Source organism: Egretta garzetta, unplaced genomic scaffold, assembly GCF_000687185.1.
Source record: "Egretta garzetta isolate BGI_Z169 unplaced genomic scaffold, ASM68718v1 scaffold68, whole genome shotgun sequence".
Classification (NCBI taxonomy): Eukaryota; Metazoa; Chordata; class Aves; order Pelecaniformes; family Ardeidae; genus Egretta; species Egretta garzetta.
The window spans coordinates 3,294,550-3,320,229 of NW_009260774.1; the positions used below are offsets into that span (position 1 = coordinate 3,294,550).

The window sequence follows — 25,680 nt, forward strand, 5'->3', positions numbered from 1 at the left end:
ATACAGGAGTGTACTCTTAACAGCAGTACAAAATGCCTGCCCACCCAGAAAAAACAGATGGGCAGCTAAATCTTCATGGGTGGAAGGGATCATTTGAAATAAATTTATGTCCACGTGAAAGTACATCAAATCAGTGGAAGATTACTGAGAGAAACTGTGCATAGCACAACCTTCAACCTTCAGACCCAATTATTTAAAATAAAGAACTACATCTTCTGTATTTTCTAATGAAATTTTGTACCACAACTGAAGTGTTTGGAAACACCGTTCATTCACCATGCTTGTTTAATAATATATTTCCACAAAAGCTTATGGTCCACAAAATCTGGCTGAAGATATTTATTGAAATAAACAGGGAGTCACTCAAGGGCACTCAGGCATTAGATACCAGGTGACACCAGGTAATTTCAACTTTTGTGCATTTAATTTAATAATAGGGTGACTGAATCATTATTCACCCATCTGATGATTCAAAGCTGAGACATGCTGAAATCATTTAAATAATGATAGGATTGTTAATTTCTTTAACCAAAAAACAGCAACATGTATTCACACCTATGAACTTTTGTCACATGTACTAAACTTATTTTCAGGTAAAGCTAACATGAGAGACCAACTTCAAGATACAAAAAATTAAAACTTTTTAACAGTTTAACTGAGTACTTAGACTTACTGATACTCAACTTTAAGTTTCTTGGGCCAAACTTCCCTCTGTATCTGCTTTGCTTGAAAAAAGATTTTTTCATTTTATCCACATACAATATAAAAACCAGTGCAAATAAGGCATATAGAGAGAATTCAGGGACAAAAAGAACTGCAACCTTAGAAAGAGATTCTCCCTGTGGAGAAGTTATCGCTACAAGGTTCTGCCAAAAGGAAAATCAGGTTTAGCAATTAATTCACTTACGGTAAGTTTTCTCCACTGTGCAAGTTGTTAGCACGAAGCAGACCATAGAGAGACACATGAGTACTGTCTGCTGAAGAGTTCAAATCATGTTCTTTACCTTCTCTAATCATTGTACGTTTAAGCAGACTTGAACATTTCAGTGCCAGCTCCAAAGCATCCATCCAACACCTGCCTAAAGACAAATTTATTATTAGAGCAAAAATTAAGGATTTAACTGATTTATCTAACTATACAACTTCCATTTCCTAATTTTACAATCCTTTTTGGGTCTGCGTACATTGCCTTTGAAGACACAGTTCAGAGCTCCAAGTATGGTTCCATCCAGGCCCTGACTATTGAATTCCTCCAAAGTTGCCTGCAGCCCTGGTCTAGTTTTGAAGACTAAGTAGCTACACCAGTTGGCAAAATTTGCTCATGTAATACAATAACAATGTGGAAAAGGAGTTATAATGATAGCATATAAATGCCATTTCAATATAAAATAGCAGACATTTTAATTTTTTTTGGCACAAACTAAACAAATTTTTGTATTCTTGCCACTCCTTATTTGTTCATTTCCATGTATCTAATCCATTTTTCAATACAAAAGGCAAAGAGAGTCCTATTTTTAAAGTCTGCAGGGGAATGGTTAGTTAACCAGTAGAACAAAAGCAGATGCCAGAAAAGTTACACAACAGTCTTCAACTTTTGTTTCCACATTGTAACCTTTGAAGATGGTTGCATTGATATTGGTCACACCCTTCCCAGTGATGAAGGCTACTACAAAACTGTATTTTGAGGGAATTTTTACTACTAGAACTCTGTGCAACTGCTACACTTTATAATACACAAATGCTTTCATTAGAAAGAATGCCTATATTAGCACTTTAGAAAGGCAGTAGCTTGAGTATTTAGACATACATCAATACAGTTAAATATGAAATAAACATTTCCCCCTCCTGTACCCAGCCAACGCAAGGTAACTGCAAGGAGTTCAATGACAGTTTCTTCAGGTCAGAATTTTCCTTTAATAACCATGAAAAATTACTAGTACCAATATATTTGAATGTACTAAGTTATGGGAGAACCTGAACAATGATTAAACTGCAATCATTGCTGTAATACACATGGTAAGACATCTGAAGCCATCTCTTTCTAATAACTAACTCCTGTCACTGTGGAAAAAATATCTATTTACCATCTGATTCTGAAGCGGCTCGGATGATCAAATAGCTGCTGGGCAATGGCTGAGTTATAGAACCAACTGCTTCGCCTTTGGGACCCTTGAAATACACAAAATAAGCAACAGCATCAGATATTTTAGTTTATCATTCAATGTAATAAGCTGACACACTGCAGGGCTATTTACTGTCACTCAGCAACATCTAATGAAGACACGAATGGAAAGATGGACAGCCCTCTTTTACTGGATTTCTTCTTCAAAGACTTCACTCTAAGTTCAGCTCCCAATTCAACCCCACTTTAAAAAGAACGGTCTTTGGGATTCAAATAATTTTTGGTGGGTTTTCTTTTGTTTTGTAAATCAGACTTGGCATAGTAACTTGGAAATGCTCTGCTGATGCTACTTATAGCAAGACGACAAAAGCATCAAAAGGAACACCATGGGGGAGTCGCCCTCACTGTGCAGGGATTCCTGCAGATGGGTGTACAGCGATCATAAAGGACAAGCCATTCCTCTTCAGCTCAACATTTCAGCTGAAGAGGTAAGACTGAAAGCAAACAAAACAAAAGACCTGTCTGTGGGGTGGTTTAAGGGAGCTCATTTACAACAAACGCTGCCTAGCAGAAGACCCCATATTTGTAGAGCAACTGGCTCTTCCCCCTCCGGTCCCATTCATTCTTGATGAGAGCAAAGGTTCCTCTCAATGCCTGCGAGGATGCTATGGTTCATAGCACAGAGAGACACGAGAGCAAGCCAAACCCCTGCAGAGAATGGGAGGCCCTCTTCAGTGATCCACTTCATGCTTATTTTACATGACAATGTGTTTGGTGTCTCAGTAGCATCCTATGCTCCAGAACTGCATGACTTCTGCCTGTCTTCAGAAGACAGATCACTCAATTGATATTTAAATAAAATGGAAATAACTCCTCCCACCCAAACACTATGTATTGCTATAGGATTCTTCCGTCCCCTTTGACCTCTCTACCTACCCAGCAGTCAATTCCACACAATATTTAGGTGCCTAACTGTAGGCTTGGCATTTAAGTAAGAAAAAAAAAAAGACGATGCCCAGGTCCGTAAAAGACATTTAGATGCTTAAGTCTCTCTATAAAGGGTATCAGCAGGACACTATGACATTACATTCAACTAAAAGGCACACAGAGGATGTCAAATGCCAAAGTTTAATTTTCACTATGAAGTTTCTTCACATTCCAAATTAAAAGAAAAAAATAATCCAAAAGACCTTTCCATTTATGTAAAGCTTGATTTTGGATTAAAATGCTAAACAACCATTTTGAAGTCCCTTCAAAAAAAGTTTACCTATGGTAACTTTAAGAGAACTGGTAGGCAAAGAGGGCTGTATTAAACATACTTGAAGCTATCGTTGAAAGCTGGGTTAAGCCTGCCTAACTGATGAGTTAACACATTTTGGTCTGGATTGATTTCCCCCAGATAGAAGCCTAATGAAAAGCCAGTACAAGGCTTAGAAGAGGGAACTGGAAAGCCAGCAGAAGTTTTGAGCAAAAGCAGATAAAGGCAGATATTTTAGAAGCAAGCAAATGAAACAGCCAGAACGTTTCTGAGGGTGAGAGGCGAGAAACGAGTAGTCTTGGTGGCACTTAAATACCAACATAGGCAAGCTAGTGCTGGTGTAAATGATGTTCAGAAACTCCCAAATAGTCAGTACGGAGCAACAGGAACTTGGGTGTTAGAAACAAGATTCCAAACCCCAGTCCCCCTCCGAGCGAGCAGAAAGGTACGCCTACAAAAAGTCTTTGGTGAAGCAGCAACACAGGGATTAGGAGTTTAGTGAGTTATGAGAACCCGGAGGGACAACCTCATGCATAAGCAACCCTCGCCCCGTGGATGGGCAGGCAGGGCAGAAGTCTCAGTCTCACTGGGACCCTGGAGAGGGGTGAGCACCAAGGCACAGTGGTGCCGGCGGGGGAGAGGTGCTGGGGTGCTGCACAGAGGGTGCCGTGGTATGCACCAGCAGCGTGCGAAGATCTCGGCCATCACAAGTCCTTGAAACTCTCAGGTCACAGGACTTGGACTAAGGGCAGACCTCTGCCTGTGAGATCTCTCCTTCAGGGTTATACTGGGCATACCCAGGGTACACTACTTAGTCTGTACCAAACAACTATAATTTGGAGGTGAAGTGTGGTTTTGGTGGTGTTTTGTTTTTTTTTTTTTAATGCAAGAAACCTATACTCTCCTAGGTACTTTGACAATATGTTCATTAAAACCAAAAGATTAATTTGCAGTGAACATTTAAGTAGGTTGACTTATTTTAGAGTAACTTCTCATGGATCTTGATTTTCTCTAATTGATTAGTGTTCTAAAAGGACTGGACATGGGTTTTTTTGTGTCACCCATTATGGTTTCAAAATCAGTTTTCGCTATATTAGTGTTCTGTATATGAGAGACACTAGTTCCCATTTGTTAGGTGACTTTATTTGAACTGTTTCTGTTCCTGACACAATGATGGTACAACTACTCCAATACAAGGTAAAGGGCAAATTAAAAATTCCACTAGATTAAAAAAAAGTCAGAGTTTACTTCCTGCAGAATATTCATGCCAATGAAACTCAAATGCCATGAACATCCAGAGAAAGCAACAAAAACTGATAAGCAGTCACACTGGACTAAATTTACTCATGAAAAATTATTTGCAGTAACTTTTCTAGTTACTAATTTTAGAACACTGAAATGGTATCAGGGCCAGGCACATGAGGAAGACAGAACAAGGTACAGTGCATCAGCTACCTCAGAGTGCAGGAGGAACATCAAAGACCACAGCAACAGGCTTAAGGGAGCGTGTGAAGTGACTGGCCACAAACTACTGCAGAAGAGAATTTGCAGTCTGCCAGGACACACTGTGGGAAGTGTGTTCAGGTGAGAAAACCTCCTGCAGTACTTGTACCTGTGTAAATGTTTCTTGCAATGTCATCTTCCTGCACTGCCTGCAAACAAGGCTCATTCTGCCTTAGACTTCAGGCCCATTCTGGTAAATCTACTCTGTAAATCAGTCAATTGCTATTACCGTTCTGAAAGTTTGCCTCACAATGATAAATCTGTAACTAGGACATTGTAATTTGAGTAGGTAAACAAGGCAAAAAAAGGTTTCGAACTCCAAGGCCTTTCATCTAATTAAATCCAGTAATTCTCAACTGCAAATAGCCATACCAAAATGAACAAACGCCACTCCAGCTCTCAGCACATTTAGAATGGACAATATCAACTTGTTCAGGTTCAAAATTTGACCTACCTTAAAAAAGTAAAAATCTGGTGGGGCATGTCCTCTAAATTCTAAATATCTAGTTAAAAAAACAAACAAATCCATTTCTCATTGCCAAGCAATAAAGAAATATAAGACTGATTTGTGATCTTCTGCAGACAGGCCACCACTTTGCAATGTTATGTATACATGATCATAAATAATTCAAGCACATTAACACCAAACCCTATAGCTTTGAAAAAGGATATGAAGTTTGTGTTCTGCAAATGTGAGATCACCACTAATTAGTGAAAAGTCCTCCTAAGCAATATTAAAATAAAATTATTCAAAAGCAACTACGAAAGATTTGATCTATGTTTGGTAAATTTAGATAACACCGATAATGAAAGCAATTCAGAAAGACCACAAACACACCCCAGGAATTATACTAGCTGACTGACTTCCCAGTCTGAGATAAGGAAGATAAAATCATTGCAGCATATTTTACAGATGTGACAGTACATCTATACCGATTTAAGATTCAGAAGATACAATCTCACAATTAGTAGCTATCTTAAGATGTATGTTGCAGAGGGCAGAATTAATTTATTATGACAAGGGTCCTGATATTGCACAGTAATTTCATCTAAAGCAAGATGTCTTTTCAGGAGGTAAATTTGTTTACTTGCGCTGTGCTTCAGCACCCCCTCTCCATATGCAAACACAAAACAAGGACTACAATAGTTTGTTTACTAGAGTATAAACAGTGAGTAATGGCAAACATTAAAGATTCTTACAAGAAACTGAAATAAACCTTTGCTGTGCAGAACACACTGTGCTTTTCAACACTTACAGATAAGAGCTGCCCACAATATAATGCCGTGTATGACAAAGCAAACAGATACCAGAACGGAAGGAAAACATTTATCTTTCTAAAATTGTAGCCAAAAAGGCTGCAGTTGGCTAACAAGTTGCAATATAAGCTATTATTGCACAAGGAAGTCATGTGAATTTCTAATCTTACAATAAAATTGAACTAGGCTGACATTTTATTACATGAATATAGGGTTGGAAGCCAAGAAATGTTTATAACACATCTCAACTCTTTCGTTTTGGCAAATCACTTCCCTCCTTAATTTCTCAGATTCAACTGATGTAAAATACAACATTATACGCTCATTCCTTCTGCTTACGTGATTGCCAGTGATAGCATTTAACCTCTTTAGTGGCATCCCTCCACACACCACACTTCTGAAGCTACTTAAGTATACAGAGCAGCATAAGTCAAATACTTTTTGCGATGAAGAGGACTAGATGTTGAAGGCTCATATTCAGAATAAACAAACAAAGTTATAACAGAAAACGCAGCTTTTCATTAAGGTTGTCTTTACTCATAGCTGGCTAATGCTAGTCATCCGTTAAGAACCATATATGCCACCACTAACCTTTATAGCCCATATGGACTGCTCCAAAGGATGAAAAAGTTTGAAACAAAAGCCATCTTTTTTAGAAGGCCTCTCAATGAGTTCACAAGCGTTCAGGAGCACTGTTCCTACCCACTGGCCATTTTTTGGGGTTTTGTAAACAAGCAACACTCCAGGTTTCAGTACACACCACAGTTTGGTCCAGCTTTTCAAGGTACCACGAATCTAGAAGATAAACAGTTACAGTTATATCTCAGTAAGTCAATACCAAAACCATCCCCCTTAACAAAATGAAAATTAAAACTGAAATTATTTATTAGTTTTTATTTCAAGCAAAATTTATCAGGTCTGTCAAAAGTTTATCCAGGTTCATCAAAGACAATACAAATGTACAATTTCAATGCTCACTCTTCTATTCTTTCCTGATGAATACTTATTCTACAAATTGGTATACACACATCCAGATATGGGAAGTATCACAATTCATCTGAAACCTTCATGAATTTTCCTATCTGGAACATACTTTATCACTAGCGTGAAGACAGGATAAGCTTTGGAAACAGAGCTCCTCTAAAGCAGGGCAGATGTCTGATAAGAAAAACAGGATATTCACAAAATAACTCAAATATATTTGAATTTCTTAGACAAAACCTCTTATAACAGCTGTTAGTTTCAACCCATGTGTGAAATATAAGACTGTTTCAAGTCCCTCTATGTGCACAACTGATCAGATTGCTTCCATCAATTGTCAGCTCTGGATTTTAATTACTTCTCTGTCTGTAGGACTGAATGCCAATTTGACCTCTGAGCAATGTTTTAGCCTGTTTACATAGATTTTTGCAAAAACTGGAGAAACTTTTTCCAGACAAGCTATTGTTTGGAGCTAACTATATAAATGGGTAACAGATTTTTCTTGTACAATTTTCAAGGAATATATTTACAGATTTAAGGAATTATATACAGATACATAAACTGCACTACTGTTGATGACACTGACTGCTACCTTTGAGAAATTAATTCCTTGCTTTTTGTACTGGTATTAGAGGATAGCTACTTCTTAAGAGAGGAAAGGAAAATTACCAGAAATACACAAAGTAATCTATATTCAGATATCTAATATGACTGAACCATTTTAACTATTATTACAGACACAACAGAGTTTCAATTCAAAGCGTAAAATAAAAAGACAAAATAAGAATTGGAAAGCCAACTCATCTCAAATTAATGGCTATAAACACAAGATGCATGTGACTATGGTGACTGCAGTAAGTGGGAGCTAGGTTGCTCTATTATTCCCCTAGGATGTGAGCACAGAGACCTTGGGCTGAAATTAGCAGCTGCTGTGCTTGTAGAAAAGCATTAACAGCAAGTAAAAGATTGAGCCTTTTCTATTCTGGCCAGAAAGCAGCAAGCAGCTGCTACATCTTCAACTCAGGTTTCACACTTGGATTCTGACCTTCAACCAGTCAGCCATAACAATAACTGACGGGTCTGTGATAGTGCTAAGTAATTCTTTCGTAGCTCTCTTCTTTTCTTCTCTGTAATTTTTCTTTTGAACCTGTAAATAATAATAAAAATATTTACAATGCCACAGCCATAAGCCAGTAATCAGACCACAAAAAGACATCTATCAATACTAGTTGAGGAAAAACCTGCTAAATTCAACTGCAATACTGATGCAGAGAAGTAGTTTTAAAACACAGGATTTGACTTTGACGTGTGAACAACTATTTCATGCTCTGTTTCAAGAGCAACTATGACATAACCAGTTTTAGATTCTTCTGCAATTTGCTTTTAAGACAGAGGACTCAAACTCCTGTTAGAATTACAGGAGGAAACCCAACCAAACAAGCAAGCCCCTTCCCCCACTTCCTTTCCTGGTACAAAACCAAATTTGGGCTAGATTCAGCTTTACAGGTACATTATCTGATCAGTAGACTTTACACACCAATTACTTTCCCTCCCCAGTAGAATTTGCAGCAATGTGCCTCCCTCTTTCAGAGGCAAGTAATTTCATGTTTCTCCTGACATGATATCTGCCAAACACTGGAGTTTGGTCTTGTTACAACACAGGGGAAAGAACACAGTAGAAAAACCACAGGTACTGCATGCAAATTTTAACAGTACAATAAGATTTGAGGAGAATTAACACCAACACTTCTCACAGCATTTAAATATTCCATAGGTCTCATCACTGCTTGGCATTTTTGTCTTCTCGTTAGAGAATATGGTAAAACTGTGTGAATGCATTTATAGTCCTTGAGGAGTTACTTGGAAATTAATTCACCTTGAGAGATTCTTTTTTTGTAAGTTTGCTTGAAGATAAAGAGATGTCCTTCTCAGAGCCATTGAAAAGCTTGGATTCAGACTGAAATTCAGAAAACGCATAATAAATAAATGACATTGATAGATACAAGGATATATTATTGTTGCAGGCATTTTAGAAAGTGTATGAAGTGCAGAGTTATGTTTGTAAGGTTCCCATTCGCATTCACTTCTCTACAGTTTCTCCCACTTGGTAAAAAAAAATACAACCAAAAAATGCAACAAACCACAACTTGTAACATGAGCTGTTGACCACCTACTTATGGAGTCTTTTTTCATAAAGGTTTTATGGGAAAGATGTCTGAGATTCCTCCAGAAGAAGCTGAACTATATATATAGACTAAGTATTTAGACCATGTAAGCCTGTTGCTTGACATGTTACAGTCTTGACTAGCTAGGCATTATTTTAGCGGAGACAGAAGGTTTTAGGAGAACCCCAACGTTTAAACACAGGAATCATTCCCATGTTCCCATGACATACGAATCCCAACATCTTCATTCATAACTTGACAGCTCCTCCGAATGGATTGCTATAGAGGCACTTACCCCGTGACCCATGAAGGAAAATAACAGCCTCTTCAATCTAGGATTCAGTGCTCTACAAATTATCAGAGTACAACTGACCACCAATGGCACCTGTTCTGCTCCTTCCTCCCCAATCCCACACTCCTATTACTTTTTGCAAGTCATCTTCAAGAAGCTCACAGTGGTGATAGACAGGGGAATGAGACTCAGGTTTACTCATGAAACCCAAGTCCTAGTTCATGGCAGGACAATATGCTGCCTCAGCACCACATGATTTCTCCCTCCCGCCTCTCCCCACATCTTGTAAGGTTCAAAGTTTATTCCTTGGCATCTGTTGCATGCAAGTTGAAGGGGAACTAGAGTCACCAAAGATTCATCGTGGGATACAGAGCTCTTAAAAAAACCAAAAAACCAAAAAGGAGTCTATCACAGAGTTATCATGTCATTCCTACTACAAGCCAGAGACCACTGAGTAGGTATCCACTATATATAAACTTCAGATAAGTTACAGAGTTGCATTGCTTTGTGCACTGAAATAAGCCTGATGGACCCAAAGTTCCTACGTAGTCAAAAAAAAAAAAAAAAAAAGGAAAAAAAGAAAAAAAAAAAGAAAAATCAATGTAACCTTCTAAACTGTTTCCAAACTGTGTAAATTCAAGGACAGTTTATGAGAACTGCTTCTCAAGCTGTTCAACACTTCTGACTAGTCATTTCAACTCTCAGACTACAATGCAAAGTCTATTCACTGAATTTCTATTTTGGAATACTATAAAATGACAGTCAAAAAATATTTAAGTTTCGAGAAAACTTTCTGCAATAATAAAACCAGTGCACTTGAGCACTCTTTATTAACACACAAGTTGCTCAAACCAAAGAAAAAAAAATTAAATATTTACAAGTGGAACAAAGCAATTTAACTTTGATCCTACTTTGACCCCTTTAATTCAGAACTAAGACTTTACAGGAGCCTACTTAGATAGCTAGTGCCAAAAAGATACATGCAATAACTGGCAAAAAGTAATTTTACCTCAAAATCATTTAAACGATAAATAAATGTTCTCTAACTTCTACATACATCTTGGAAAAGTGAAGGAAACTCCTTCATTCTGTATTACAGATATGTTCTTAACACTCAAAATTTTGCTTGAAGACAAGCATACAACTTGAAATTTAATTCCTCTGCCTAGAAGTTAAAGGAAATACAGTACTTTAAATGTAATAACAGAAGAGGGGAAAAATGCTTATCGCTGTCACAAAAGAAGAGGTAACGAAGTCGTTATGCAAGCTATAATGGAGCAACTTAAGTAAAACATCCATAAATATTCTAGTTGCTCACTAACAGAAAGCTGATGCAATCTAAAGGTCATGCATATAAAAGCCCCGAAACAGTAAGTGTCACAGGTTACAAAAACTCATTTTCTCAGTATCTCAGTTTTAAAGCTCACTAATACAACACTGAGTAAAGGTCCAATGGATTATGAGACAGATCAGTGATTCATATATTTTTAAGCTGGTAACTTTCTCAATGTTACATCCACACAAAGTGGATGGGATCAAGTTTAAAAGAAGCAAACATTTGAAGAGAACCTATTGCAGCTCCCAGGAGGTACATTCAGTACCAGATTCCTGGCAAGTCTCATCACTGCTTTTCCATCCTTACTTAGAAAGAAGGGCTGCTACTTCACCTCCACAGCTGTGACAGGCAGTTACCATCTTCTGTTAACCTGAAGTTTATTTGTGGGTTACAAAGGAACCACTAGTCTTATCAAGCCCCACATGCAGTAATTGAAAAAATACAGATGAAGAAAAATATGTATTAGGAGTATTGGATTCATCTTTGATAGCAGAAAGACACAAACAAAAGTAACAATGAAGCACACAAAGACTTAAGATCCTAGAAAGACAACCAAAAAAAAAAAATAAGGAAGAGAAAAAACAAATTGGATAGCCAAAGATAAATGATTAACAGTGTCTGAAATAGATCCAAGTTAAAAGAGACAGCATTAACTTGATTTCCAAGTAAAAAATGATTTCGGCTTCTGGACCAACATAAATATTTAGATGAGAGGCAAGCTGGATGGTGAAGTATGCTTCCATGATCTCCTTGACAAGTAAGGCTCTAGGATGCAGTAAAGCTGGAAGACGCAAAGTTTTGTGATTCCAAGTCAGATGCAAGACTTGAAATGCTGTGCTACACCACAGAACTGCAGCATCAGCTTCAGAAAGTAACCTGCTCACCCCAGTGCAATTCTGACGACACCATTTAAGCAGCGAAATGCAACTACAATACTTAAGTAGCTTTGATTTCCTTCGATAGCTCTGTAATGTTTCTCTTTAAGGCTCTGATATATGAAACATCACAGAAAAATTTGTGTCAAGACCTCGAGCACAATACCCCTATCTCCCCGGGGCGCGGCTGCCTGCGCCCAGGGCCAGCTCTGACAGACGTTGGGGCTAGCCGTGCCGCAGACCCCTACGGAAAGGGCTGCACGTGAAAGCGGTGAGAAGCCGGCATCTCCCCCATGTCCCTTGGGAGGCAGCTGTGCTCAAGCTCAGGTCCTCGCCTTCCCCTGCAGAGCAGCCCCATGCCGCCTGTGCCCTGACAATCTGCTTAAGTGTCTGTTACCACATTTGCCTCTGTAAAAACAGTGGACATCCTAGCAGAAAATAGAAAACCACACAGCTGGCTAATTTAAAGCCTTTAAACTCTATCCTGTAGTGATGCCTAAATAAGAAGAACAAATGAACTTAGTGACACCATTCAGTGACTTAACCACAAACAACCTCCCCCTCCACAAAATGCAATCTTTCCCTCTTTAATTTCTTATTTAGAGAAGAGAAAGAGAAGCCTGTTTTATGAGGCACCCAGCTGAAAATATTTTTTCTGGAATTCCACATTCTTAACACATAAAAATCCCTAGATAAAAATTTAGCTCATCAACATGCCAGGCACTTTTGCTGACCATAATGTTTGTGCACTTTAAGAGGTACAATAGGCCAACAAATAAAGAAGGTATCATCAGAGCGACCTATACGATGTCATAAAGCTGACAGCTTCTATATCTGTAACCTACAAATTTAAAAGGATTCCGGAAAGGAAAAGATAGCTATGGTAGATTTTTTCTCTACAGTACTTTTTACACAGATCTGTCATTATGTGCGTCCTATTTCCATACCATCAGAAAACAACGCTATATTCTGAATAAGAATGTTATCGCAAACTCTTTATGTAAATAATCGCAATCAGAACAAAACACAGCTCTGGAGAGAAAAGACCTGGCATCACTACATAAAGGTAGTTCATTTTTGATTCCTTTTTAAAGTTTAGCCACCCCAAGATGCTACGGTTTGGGTGACTGCAGTGTCTGTCTCCCAGCTCCACTTTGGACGTTCCCGGTTTTCACTGCATCTCAGTGAGCCTTTTCCATTTTAGGACTACACAATGATGACTACAAATTTGCCTGGCTCCTGCCCTTTCCATTTCTATTATCCAGACTACCAGAAAGCGCACACATGCACAGCAATTATGTCTAGTTTAATGTTCTACTGAGCATGCTTTCCTTTACACTCTCATTGCCTCAATGAAACAGACCTTTACACTTAAATTCTGAGGTACAGAAGCCTTTGCAATAGACAGGACAACAGATTACACTTAACTATGTTTTACTCTGCCAGTTTAAGTCATTAAACTAAACCTTTTCCAATTACAGTTTCCTTAACATTCTTGTAAGAAGATTTGCTACAGCTCGATGAACAAGCTGCACCTACACCTTAAAAGGATTTTAAATTCTGTTCCACAGCAAGACTTGGCCTCCATCCATCGTCACATTTGGCTAGGCAATATTCCACCCCAAGATGACAGTGAGAGGATTCCACATTTCATTTTCAGTGATTTGAACTGTAGATTTTCATGTGATGTCATCTCGAGAACTATACTAAGAAATTCCCTTTAAGCTTTGTCTATTACTAAATCTGAAAAGTAATTTTCAAGATTATCTACAATGAAAGTTAAATACATTTGCGTTTAATTAAAAATGCTCTAAACTCCTTTGCATACTGACATTTTTAAGCCAGATTAGGAGGCTGGTTTCCTTACCTTGCTTTTTGACATAGAATGTGCCGTATCCTCTTTGCTTTGTGACACATCGTCCTTCCCTTTGTCAAAACCTTAAAGAAAAGACAGCATTGTTGCAAAAGATTTGAAGACATAATATTTTATATGAGCTAGCCTTTGAAATAAAGTTGCAAATTGCGTTTAGCATAAAAATGTGCAAGCAAACTGGATTTTCAAACAATGTATATACATACCAGCCCATCACATCAGTTAAAAACATACCAGCTACTACAATATAAACTAATGTAATACTCGCTAAGAGGCGAGAACAGTCCACTGTATTTGGATGGTGCTCCACCCAATCCAATAACCTTCTCATTCTCCCCTATCTGCGTACAAGCATGCACAGAGAAGAACACTAAATAAAGCCTTTTTTGGTTTGTTCATTTCTGTAGGTAGAAATAATTGTTAAATACTACCTATATGAAAGCAAATCTGAAACACTGAATAAGATCACCAGTCAGTTTTTTGCAAGAAAACGAAAAAGGTTGCTTACGTTAACCTTGAATCTATACTTCCAGCATGACACTGAACAAGCGGAACTACAAGGCTTTATATTAAAACAGTCATCAAAATCCCACATTTATCTTCTGTGAGTGACTCACAGTACAAACCCCATACTCTCCCAGTATCCAAAAAGCAGAGTGAGACATGGCCGTAGCCAGTATATGTGTGACAGTGGAAAGTGGGGGGTCACAACCAGCATTAGTGCTGCTGCACAGCTGCTACATGCCACAGAACATATACCGAGAACCTGGCATCCTCTTAAGGAAAAATAATCTACTCTGGTTATGAGACAGAACATCTCGGTGATCCATCTTCTTTGAAGAGGTTGGTGGTAGCACAAAGCTTTTATAAACACGAATAAAACAAATTGAGCAATGCATTTCTCTGAGTAAGTAAAAATGCCATCATTTGCATGCCCTCCAGATAGAAGGCAGATAAATATGAAGTCATACACAAATTTTGGGACTAATCCACGCAGCTGAAAATCTCTGCCTTGCTCTGATGATACCTTAAGGGTCAAAAGACCCCCAGATGTAAGCGGCTTACATGCATAAGATTTAGGCTAGTTTGCTGATGTTTTGCTAAAGTCAGTAGTGTCTAGTTTGGATGTTTTGCTAAAGTCAGTAGTACAGTTACTTAGTAAATTTAGAACCCTATTCAAGGACGGGAAGAATCGGGAGGGGATGAAGCAAAAGATAATAACGGTTTGCCAAGGTTGCTAGACTAGACGGAATGAGAACTAATTGACGCAGGAAGATTTGTGGCTCCTTACAAAGGACAGTTTTTGATAAGAACCAGGAGTTTACCTTAAGAACTGGTTTACACTGACCCTGCAGTTTGGGCAAGAGCCAAGGAGCAACTGAGTCTGTGCAAGAACAAGGGGTTACTAGCGGTGATGAAGAGGAGCCATCAGCCTTCATCCCCATGACCCCCGACGACCACCAAAAGGAGGCACTGAGCAAGCGCAGTGGGGAGGAGTTTATGGAAATGACTTCTTGGGGCTAATTTTAATACGAAGCGGGGACAGGTTATGCCTATGTATAGGCATATCGGGAAACTTCATGTATATGTAACACTTTGCTACATATAAACAGGACAAGCTGCTGTGTTGCGGTGCGCACGACTTTGGTGGGACTACCCCCCGTGCTGCCCAGCGCTGAATAAACATACCTACTTTACAATCTTACAGATTGTGGAGTCCGTTTTCCGCACATCACTGACAGTGGTACCCTCGAGCTTTAACCCACCAGAGGGCACTGCATCAGCAGATAAATTGCGTAACAGACACCAAAAGCTCTTCTGAGTTTCCCTTTGAACAAGTTCCGAACTTTGAAATAAGAAATTGGTACTCAGATCTCTAAAATGAGGAGACTTATCAGAGAAACAGTTTGATTTCACATTCTTCAGGGGGGTGTGTGTATGCGTGGGGAAACTACAAGCTTTAAGAGAATTTTTAATAACTCTGTAGCAGTGTTGAGTAGTTTGTTCAGTGTAGGATTTTTATTTTTTTTTTAAATTAGTATCTTCACCCTTCCACAACTTACAATACCCAGAAATTCTAAGATAGAATCGATTCATTTATCACAAATGCACATCTTGGGAAGTTTCACTGAGTTATAGAGGCATTAGGTTGGTCTTCAGGTTACACGAGAAATCAGAGATTGCTCTTACTTAGTTTTGGTCTGGTAATCAGTCTTTTGAGGGCTTTTTGTTTATATTTACTGCCTTTTGCAGAGATTCTGTTTTAAGACCAGATTTTTTAGAATTATATACTGCAATACAATGATATTTCATTTTATGTTTACACAAAGTAAACCTTACAAGCCTTTAAATAAACCTTTACATGCGTTTATAGAAGCCCACAGTTCATTAAACCCTTCGTTTTGAAATCCTTCCAACACATCCATGGTAGGTTTATTCAGCTAATGAAAATCTATAATGCAGAAGACTACCTGACCACAGGGAAGAAGTACCTAGATAGGCAGAACATTTATAGTACTAGGGACTTCGGAAAAAAACAGAAAGGCATGTCACGATCCAGAAGCCGCATTTCCTACACAACATCAAATACAAAAGCCCATTTTCTACAGCACCAGTCATCAGGCGCTGAAATAAAACAAAGGTTGCTTCAAGCCCTGGAGCACAGACCTGCCTTAGTTCACTGAGAAGTTATTGGATTCAATGCCTGGCTAAGCAAACACATACCAGAACCATAGTAAAGAAGCCTTCTCCTCACCCCCACACCCAAAAGAAATCCCTCATTAGGAACCAAGTTCCACTGAAAGTGTAATGCAGGCATTTTCTAATGGCTTTCCCATTTTTACTTATTTATTTAGAGGCACCTACAGAAGACTTAGTGATGGGAATCAAGGAGGAAGTGCTAAGTCAGGATTGTTCTTACAGAAGAGAAGCTATAATTCACAGCTTGCTTTCTAAAGCACAGCAGTTTTAAGGGCTTTACACATCCTTGTCTAACAAACACACCATTTTATTTTCACAAACAAGCTTTTCATCAGTATCACCAAGCAGAAATGAAAACAGAAAGAACTACTCTGTCCCAGAGAATCAGACACAAAGACCAAAGCTCAGTGGTGTTTCCCTGAGCTTCACCTCCTCGCCTCCAGTGTCTTGAGCCCAAGAGGCATGCGTGCTTGCTGGTTTATAAACACTTTATAAACCTTCCTTACTCACATGCACAGCAAAGGGTTTTCTGAGGGGTCTGCTGTGAACCCAAGTCAGGGTGCTGCAGGTCCTGGAACACCCTGCACAGCTCCATCTTGGTCTGTGAGGAAACCCAGCCAGTCAGCTTCACATCCCACACCATCCTACTTGTAACCTCCCTCTCTGTAGAAGGGATAAGCTCACTCAGAATACATACAGAAGGTTTTTCTCCCCACATGCTAAGATGTTTGTTAAAAAAATAAATCATAATTCAGGTGCTGATCCAGACACAGCCTCACCCACTGTAAGGAGGCATTTTCCAGGGAGCCTCTATTGAGGTGGAGAGACCTCAATACCATGAGCAGTCTTACTTCTTCTGACAAGAACAGTTTGACACCCATACTTGCAGTGAAATTTGTATTGAAACATCACAAAAAGCTAGATATGGGCCCAAGCTGAGGACAATACACGCTTTGCTGTGGAAATACTAGGTCCAGGAAACAATGACAACAGAAAAATTATATTCATAGCATCAATAATAAAAAATACTGTTTTCTCCCTTCCTGCTATCAGGTATGAAGAACAACTTTCTCTATGGATTTCTGACAAAGACAACAGCAAAGCCAAGAAAGCTGTGCCTCTAAATGATGCTTTGTGTTATTGCTCTTTTTGTAGTTTCGTTCACCCCAGAGGTACTGAAAATTGCACCACAAAAAGTCATTGAAGCAGTGTCTGGAGCAGAGACTGCCAGGCTATGAGAAGCTAGGGGCACAGTCTAATAAAAAGAATGTGTCAAGTTTTTCAATGTTTATCAGCAGTGGTTTGCGGCTTAAAATTTTAGCTTACTTGCTGCTTCCCATCCTGTAATTGAATCAGGAACTCTTTAAAAAGATAACCTGAGCTCATGTTTCATAATGTAGAAATCCAGGTGTTGCAGATGCAGTTCTGTAGCTTCCTCTCTATTAAATCTCTTGAATTTGTGTATCTTTTCTACCTAAACTCCTGAAAGCAATCTTCAGAGTTAGGAGACAGCGAGCAATTGCCATTTGAATCAACCTTCAGAGCTTCAGACTGAGCTCCCAGTATTATTCAAGACACTTGCAGATTTACAAAAAATTACTATTTTTTTTTTAAACACAAGCTCCAGAGCTGTAGCCTCCAAAGCAGTTCTGGACATCAGGGATTGTGTTCAGAGCAACACTATGTCTTAACAGACTTTCTCCCTTCCTTGCCTTGACATCACAGGCCCCATGGACGAGAGCTGATCCCAACCACAGTGCAGTCAGCCACAGTCCATGGTAGGCATGACCTCAGAAGCCAAGGTAAACTGTCCATTAGTACGTTCCTACTGTGAGCGCTCGGCAAGTCCCTCCAAACCTTGCAGGTGAGAATTTACATTAAAACTCATGATGAGCTTTCAGACAGATGCAGGAGCCTGACAACGGCATGCAACCGGAACAACCCTAACTCTATAAACACAAGATGTCAATGAAACAAAATCAAACAGCGCTTCTTTATAGAGACCGAGCTGTCAATATCAAAAGAAAAAAATCCTCCAAAACATAATCTTTGACAAAAAATGAGGAATATATACATTGTAAGATTACTCTCAAAGAATCTTTATGATAAAGTCTGTGGTATGCTATGTTTTAAAACAAAGCTGTTCAGATAAGAGATTTCAGTTTTGAAGCATAACACAGGCATCATTTTTTAAAGTCACACCCGCAAACTGACCCTTCAGTGATCTTGAGGGAAGGGAAAAACCAAAACCAACCACATAACATCTCCTACTTCTCAAATACTGGTTTTGTATCTCTCAACAAATACCATCTGCAATTAGGATGCCTGAGAAAAATACATCAGAAAAAAACATGTTACTTTTTAATGTCAGATCTATTTTATCCAAAAAAAAAGAATTACTATCCACTGAAGGCTTTTTTTCCAGTGAACAGAAGAACCAGTAAAAAAGCAATGCAATTCACGAAAAGATCACAAATAGCAAGGCAAGCAACAATATTACTGACTTGCAAATGAAAAGCAAGGAACAGCCTGATTTGAGTACTGGTATGCACATGCAGTTGTGAAGAGCAAATAATTGAGCTGAAAAAGTATATGCTTCTGGAAGAACTATAAGCTATACTTGGTGGGAGATACCAATATTGGTGTTATTTAATAAACACGGCAGAAATAAAAAAGAAAAATATTTTTAAAGAACTGAACATGGGAGACAATAGTCTTTTTAACTGACGGATTTTCAAAAGCTTCCTGACAACCAGTTTTAAGAATACAAACCCATATTAACTAATTCCCATTCCTCCATGGATTTTGAAACTGAAGTTTCGAAAAGCAAGCCAAGTCCTTTTACATATTTTCTCATGGTTTTCTTTTGCAAACACCATATAAAATAAACAATAATAACCAACTAGTAACTATACATCAGTATCATTCAAACAGGCAATAACTACTCCTTGCTTAAATCAAACTGAAAGAGTATACCTTCCAGCATATTAATATTGTTTAAATTTTTCAGATATATGGAAGATTCCAAAAGAGAAAACATTTTTTGGTTATATGTTTACACTTTATTTTTTTCATTAAGAACTGTTTTTAATTTGTTCTGCATTTTAAGAAGTCATTCATTGTCCACTTATAGACAGCGATCATCTCTAATATAGAATTCTATACAGGAAGGAAGCAAATAGGAAATTAATCCCTTTTTGTTTTAGTAATTACTGGACTACACGCATTTATTTTAAAGGTAGGGAGGATCTGTCTAGTTGCCAACTCCACGCTTCAAGCTTTGAGATCTTTATTTCCCGAGCAGCTTGAATAAAACTCAGTGTTAGACTCTTGGTAGAAGGCTAATCATTTCCTGAAGCAGAACGAAAGGAAATGTTACAGGGTAAAATATGAAGTTTAATAGAACAGGGTGTCCCAAGCAACTGCTTCCACCCGCCTGAAGCTGAATGTGCTGCTCCAGTGATTCTGCAAGCCAGCACTGGCCAGTGATGCAGAGAGTTCCCTCATCACCAGCCTGCAATCTGCCCTATGTTCTGCACCCCAACTCTTTTCCATGGCTTCAGAGCTAGGGCTTACAAATTCAGTGAGCCATTCTGCAGAAGGCATACAATAAAAAGTGAAAACTATTTTATTTCTCCACCCCCCCACCCCCTCCCAGCATTCTGGCTCCATGGGACAATGCAACAAAGCTCGTATGTGCACATGCACATGACAAATCACACATACAGAGTAATTCTGGTAAGAATGTACAATTTCTACAATGTCCCCTTTCAGGAGCAGGCGACCTTTTCAACCATCAAAGTTTCCTGAAGTAAACTGCTGAAATTCAGGTACCTATATCAGAAGCACACATTACGGACAATGAAACTGTCGAAATTCATTTCAATATTCCAGTACTGAAGTTCAGGAGACAACAGATCTGAGCAAAAGGAGATTCAAGCCCTTTCCGGTGTTAAATGTCTTAAAAATCTTGCACTACAGAGTTTAGCCATGCTTTTAGCCTTAACTCATTCTATCTTATCATTTTACGTCAAACCACTGACGACAAGCACGCAGATTCTTCAGTAGTTAGAGCCAAATTAAAACCTTATGCTGTACCTTCCTATCTTAAAACAAGTCCACTGTGTGCAGGGGGGAGTGGAAAGCGCAAGGGAGGAAGGCCTTTATAAACCACATCACAGAACTACAGTCATAAAAGTCCAAACAATCAAAATAAATATTCCAGTCAGTACCAAATTCACAAATGCCCTTTAAAGAGAGAATTGCTGTGATGCAAGCTAACTTACTTGCCTATCTACAAATATTGCCACTACAGAGAGCTGCTATCTAGATGCATTCAAGCAATATTCCTTCTGATTTCTACCAACATCTCAGTACATGACGTTCATTCAAGCTGAAAAATTTGAGGTGGAAATTATATTCTCTTCTGTACATATTAAGAAATGCAAGACCAAAACAAACCTGGTAAAGCAGGAGAGAGTTCATTATATCCTCCAAATGAAGCATTCCGGACAAGCTTTCGGCCATCAGCTCTTGGAGAAAACACAGATGAAATCCCAGCACATGAAGAAAACCTACGTCGCGCTGGACCCTCTTCCTTCATGAGTTAAGATGTTTGTGTAAGGATTATGTTCCCTGTGAAAGCTGGTTAGCATTAGCTGCTTGGAACACGAGTGTTGCAGTAACAGCCTTTTACCTCACATTCTGATGAGTAAGATACAAAAGGGAAAAAAAAAAAAAAGAAACAAACGAAGGGCATGCATGAAAAATGCAGTGAAGAGCCAGAGGCTGCCAAATCAGCAGCAAGCCAAGCAACACTATACTGCTCTCATCAAACCCGTTAGGACGCATAAAGCAGAATGGCTTTGCTTCAGCTCCTCTCTTCCACAAATACACCACACTTCTCAGTTTTTACATCTCAGTTTTGGTCCTACTCTCATCTCTGCTTCTTAAGCACACAACATCAGTGATTATTTAGGTTTTAAGGATTCATTAAATTAATTCTTTTTCCTATTAGTCTTTCAAGTCCCAAATTTATATTGCACAAAGCACAACTCATGAGCTATGTGGCTTCCCTATTTCATATTGTGGCACACTATGGGAATCTGAAAAGGGAGCTGATGTTTTGTGCTACGCAGCCAGGTTGAACTTTCCTGTTTAGGCACTTACCTAGTTAGTTTTCATCAAATGATTGCCATGGCTTCTGCATCTTCATTTCTTATTTTTAGTTAAAAGATGAGGTAATACCTTTTTCTTCTCTAAGACTCTGCCATGTTTATAAATACAAACCAGCCTGACTCCTGGAAGAGTTGCACAAAATAAGCTCCACAAAAAGTTTTTTTTTTTTATTGTTAATGCCCTAAATATTTTATGCAATCAATAAAACACTTAAATGAGCAACTTCGAATTTAAACATAAAAAACCCAGTAAATTGTGCCTCAAGACTAGAAATCAGCTAATCCAAACTGCTCTTGCTGATAGCTACCAGAATAAAGTCAAATAAGCTCTCCCTAACCTCCTTCATCCACTGCTCATTAGATCAGCTGCTTCTTTGCCCTGAGGAGTAGTGTGCATGGTCACCCTCTTCCATATGTGGAATTTCCTTGCTGCCTGGTGCTTCTCTGCTGATCCCACTTTCCCCACCACACCTTATTTCTGACAAAATACATTTTGAAACCTACTACTCTGTTTGCTGGAAAGCAGAAAAAGAAGACACTAAGCATTGGCTTGAAAATAAGAGCTTGCGGTCTCCTTTACTCCATACTAGAGGTCTCCTCTTCTTACACAGTGAAACATCCCAAAAATTAAATCAATGGTGGTGTGAATTTGATTAATCCTCAAATAATACTGTTTACGTCAGCTGCTTATGCAAACAAGTGTACTTTTACTACTTGCAGCTCAGTAATTTTTCACATTTTCTCAAGGATAATACAGTAAACTCAAGTATTTTATAATCCCAATGAAAGGTTTTAACCGTGCACAGTGTATGTGCATTAGTACCTATAGGTACATACACTACGACACAGAGAAAACACTGAATATAATTTTGCTGATTATAAAACAGTAGCTTCCAGGATCCTGTGAACCACCAGACTTTCTTCATGCCTCTTAACAGACTAATGTCCCGATACATGCCAAGGAAAAAAGATGTAACTGAAAAAACAAGTATGAGCCATCAATAGAAACCATTATATGTGATAAATAATCTTCACTTCTTTTTTACAAGAAATGAAAAACTCTATTCACTTGGGCACGGGAAGGGGGACAAACTGGATGAGCATGTCTTGTGTTCAGGCCTGTCTCCATTTATCCATTACTGTGTCTCATACTTCCCTCAGCTGAAGCAGTCCTTGTCCAGATGTCCCGGAAGGAACAGAAAAAGCAGCTGAAAAATTTAAGGAGTGGAACGTTGGGGCAATGAGAAGGAAATGCAAGGAGGGAGAACATAATTTATTTCTTTTTTTCTTTTTTTTTTTTTTAAATAAACACAGCTCCACATCACTTCTCCAAATCTGTCTTATTAACTACAAAACAGAGCAACTATCTTGGTCCAAATAGCTTCTGAATATGCTTTTGGGTTTTTTTCCTAATTAAGATCAAGAGAAAGCTGCAGTAGAAAACTCCCCTCACACACAGTGGGAACTGTATCCTCTCATTACAGACCTATCTTGCCCAGTTAATGGGTCTGTTATCTCGCCTTGCTCGGAGTCAGGGCTATGACCCTGCCGGGGAAGGCTCTGCTGACACTGGTTATCAGGACGTTTCCATGTCTTGTACCGGAACGGCAGGGTGGCACAGGCGGACAGGAGGCTCCACCACCAGCCACCCACACCACTTTGCCTGCATCTGCCTCCAGCCGCTCTGCCAGCCGGTTCTGCAGCCGCTGCTGAGCACGGCTCTGCCAGCCTACCAGGTTCTTCCACTCCATAGTCTCCTCTACCACACTAGGCTCATGTTACTAAAAAGTGGCTAGACATCCAGGGGTTTGATGGAACTATGTGATCCTGATGGTTTGCCCCTTATTTCTCTCCATGCCCTCTCAGGTCCCCTTGATGCCTTTCATGCTGCCAAACTGCAAACGAGAACAGATTAAAACCCTCTTTCTCCTTCCTATGCCCTTTTCTCCATTTAGAAGTGAAACCACAATCTTTGGGTAGACAAAATTAAGGATTTCAATATGGATAATGTTACATTTCCCCTCTCTGAAGCTATCTTCCAAACAAGGTAAGCTGTTACCTGAGTATTCTGAATAAGCACCTTCTACTCTAACTCAACAGCAATATAGGAAAGGCAGACTCCCTGCCTTTTGCCAAAAAATTACTCTGTCTCACCACCACAAAGGAGGGGGAAAAGAAAAAAAAATGTAACTTAATCTTCCTCCTTCATCTCCACTCCTCCCTCCCCCAAGTCATCTTCATATTTCACTTAAATCTGCAGTGGTAAAACAGTTAATTACATGGTTTGGCTGTAAAAATTCACTAGTTCTCCACCTTTTCAACAGCTTGTGATTTAGTATGTCTGCTAATACTTGTATACACATGCTCGTTTGCTTCAACTACTTCAAAGCAGCATACGTTGCTAGAGAGATAGCTGACACACAACCAAAAGGCTGTTAGATCAAAAGGAATCTGTAACATCTAATAAAAAATAAGCATTCTTCTCCATGGTGTGATTCTAAGCTAAAGTTTATTGTAACTCTTGAGCATCAGCCTGTGATGTTAAAGGGGGTTTCTGCTCTCCACACACGCAGCACCCAAAGCTCTTAGAAACCCTTTTAATTCCTTCTAATAAATTTGATTCCTGAAAGGACACAGAGGTACTTTTAAGTTCATTGGAAGTGCTTTTATTTGCATGTTCTGTACATGACAGTGGAAAGGTGCACTTCATTAGCCACCACGTATTAGACCAAAAAAAAAAAAATTAACCCTTTTTCCTATTCTCTCCTCCCTGAAAATAAATTCAGACAGAATAGGTCAATCTACTGACAAAATCAGAGTTAGTATGATTCATTACTTGATCTTAGACTAGTGACCTAGGAAGCCTTCTACCCTTTTGATATCAGTTCCCAATGCCTTAATAATTGAGATGCTTAGAAAATGCACTAACATATACAGCTTGGAAGTTTACATGGTTTCAAAATACTCACAAATAGAACTACAGCCAAGTCCAACTGCAGAAGTCAGGCACAGCTAAAAAGCCTGCATAAACAGGAAAGTATCTGTACTCTAGCCTAAATGCATCAGGTGTGTGCCACAGTGTATCTGTACATCAAAAAATAAGGTTCCTCATGACAAAAGTTAAGTACTTCATGAAAGCAAGCACTAGAGTAAATATGACACCAAAAGGGAGAAAAAAGTCTCCTGGTTTCTCTGTTTTATAGAATACCTAAATCAGTAGGAAGACAAAAAAAATGACTGAAATATTTAGTTCATTTATGCGAGGGAGGGGAATCCACTCTCAGTCAATCTTTTGAACATCTCTTTAGAAGAAAACTTATCTGTTGTATACATTTTTCTAAAGGACTGAATGCATTTCTCACATCAGCTACTCAATCAGGGCTTCTTCAGTAGTAAATGCTGGCAGAAAAACAAATCATAATCCTGTGCTTAAGACATTCTTCCAGGCTATTGCCTGGGGCAAAATTTAAATCTCAGTGTACAAACCAGAGGCAAATAGAAGAGACATGCAATTCCAACAGTGCATGAACGCTTTTGATAAAGCCTGGTTTTAGTTTTAAAACATTTCTCCAACTGAAAAATATTTACAGCTGAAAAAACCATAAGCTTATCAGAAAAGACTTCTCTGAATTGTACAGGTATGAATTCCAAGCACAGAAATTGAACTCAAATCATATGTATTCTGAACTATCAAACTGAAGAATTTTAAGAATAATAATCCTTTTTATGTAGATTTTAGAAGTTTAAAATAATGAACACATTATACAAACTGATACTCATGCAATACAGCTAAGAGTCTATCTAGGGATGCAAAGTAAAAAAATATTCCTTTTCCCCTCAGAGGTATACAAGGAAACCCCAAAATCTTCTTAAAACCGAACTCTGTAAAAGCTAAAGGGAGAAGAAGGAGGAAGGAAAACTCACGGTGGAGCAGAGAAGACAGAAGCTTTTTAGACTCACCCTTCAAGTCTGACAATAATTTGCCCTGACATCTCAACAACACTACCTTTTCCAGTAGAATTCCCCCTGCAGTGCAACAGAAGAAAAGGTCATAACTCTCTACATGCAGCATATACTCTTTGTGATATGCGGAAACAGAAAAAGCAAACTACTAGACTATCATAGCTATAAATGAGTTTTA

The 25,680-nt window shown here is 38.7% G+C and overlaps 1 protein-coding gene across 6 annotated transcripts in view; it reads right to left on the reverse strand.

The window, feature by feature from the left end:
- OSBPL8 (oxysterol binding protein like 8) overlaps positions 1-25,680 on the reverse strand; it is a 93,440-nt gene that overhangs the window by 18,375 nt on the left and 49,385 nt on the right. For 4 of the 6 annotated variants that reach the window (XM_035901702.1, XM_009646276.2, XM_035901705.1 and 1 more), the window contains 6 exons: positions 13,657-13,727; positions 8,998-9,078; positions 8,167-8,268; positions 6,732-6,935; positions 2,085-2,169; positions 908-1,079 (listed from right to left, as the gene is read on the reverse strand). In XM_035901702.1, the coding sequence (XP_035757595.1) occupies positions 908-1,079; positions 2,085-2,169; positions 6,732-6,935; positions 8,167-8,268; positions 8,998-9,078; positions 13,657-13,727 (715 nt within the window). Of the gene's footprint in view, positions 1-907; positions 1,080-2,084; positions 2,170-6,731; positions 6,936-8,166; positions 8,269-8,997; positions 9,079-13,656; positions 13,728-20,823; positions 21,067-21,531; positions 21,699-25,680 lie in introns of those variants that run through there. The other 2 variants (XM_035901703.1, XM_035901704.1) reach the window with 2 other exon arrangements.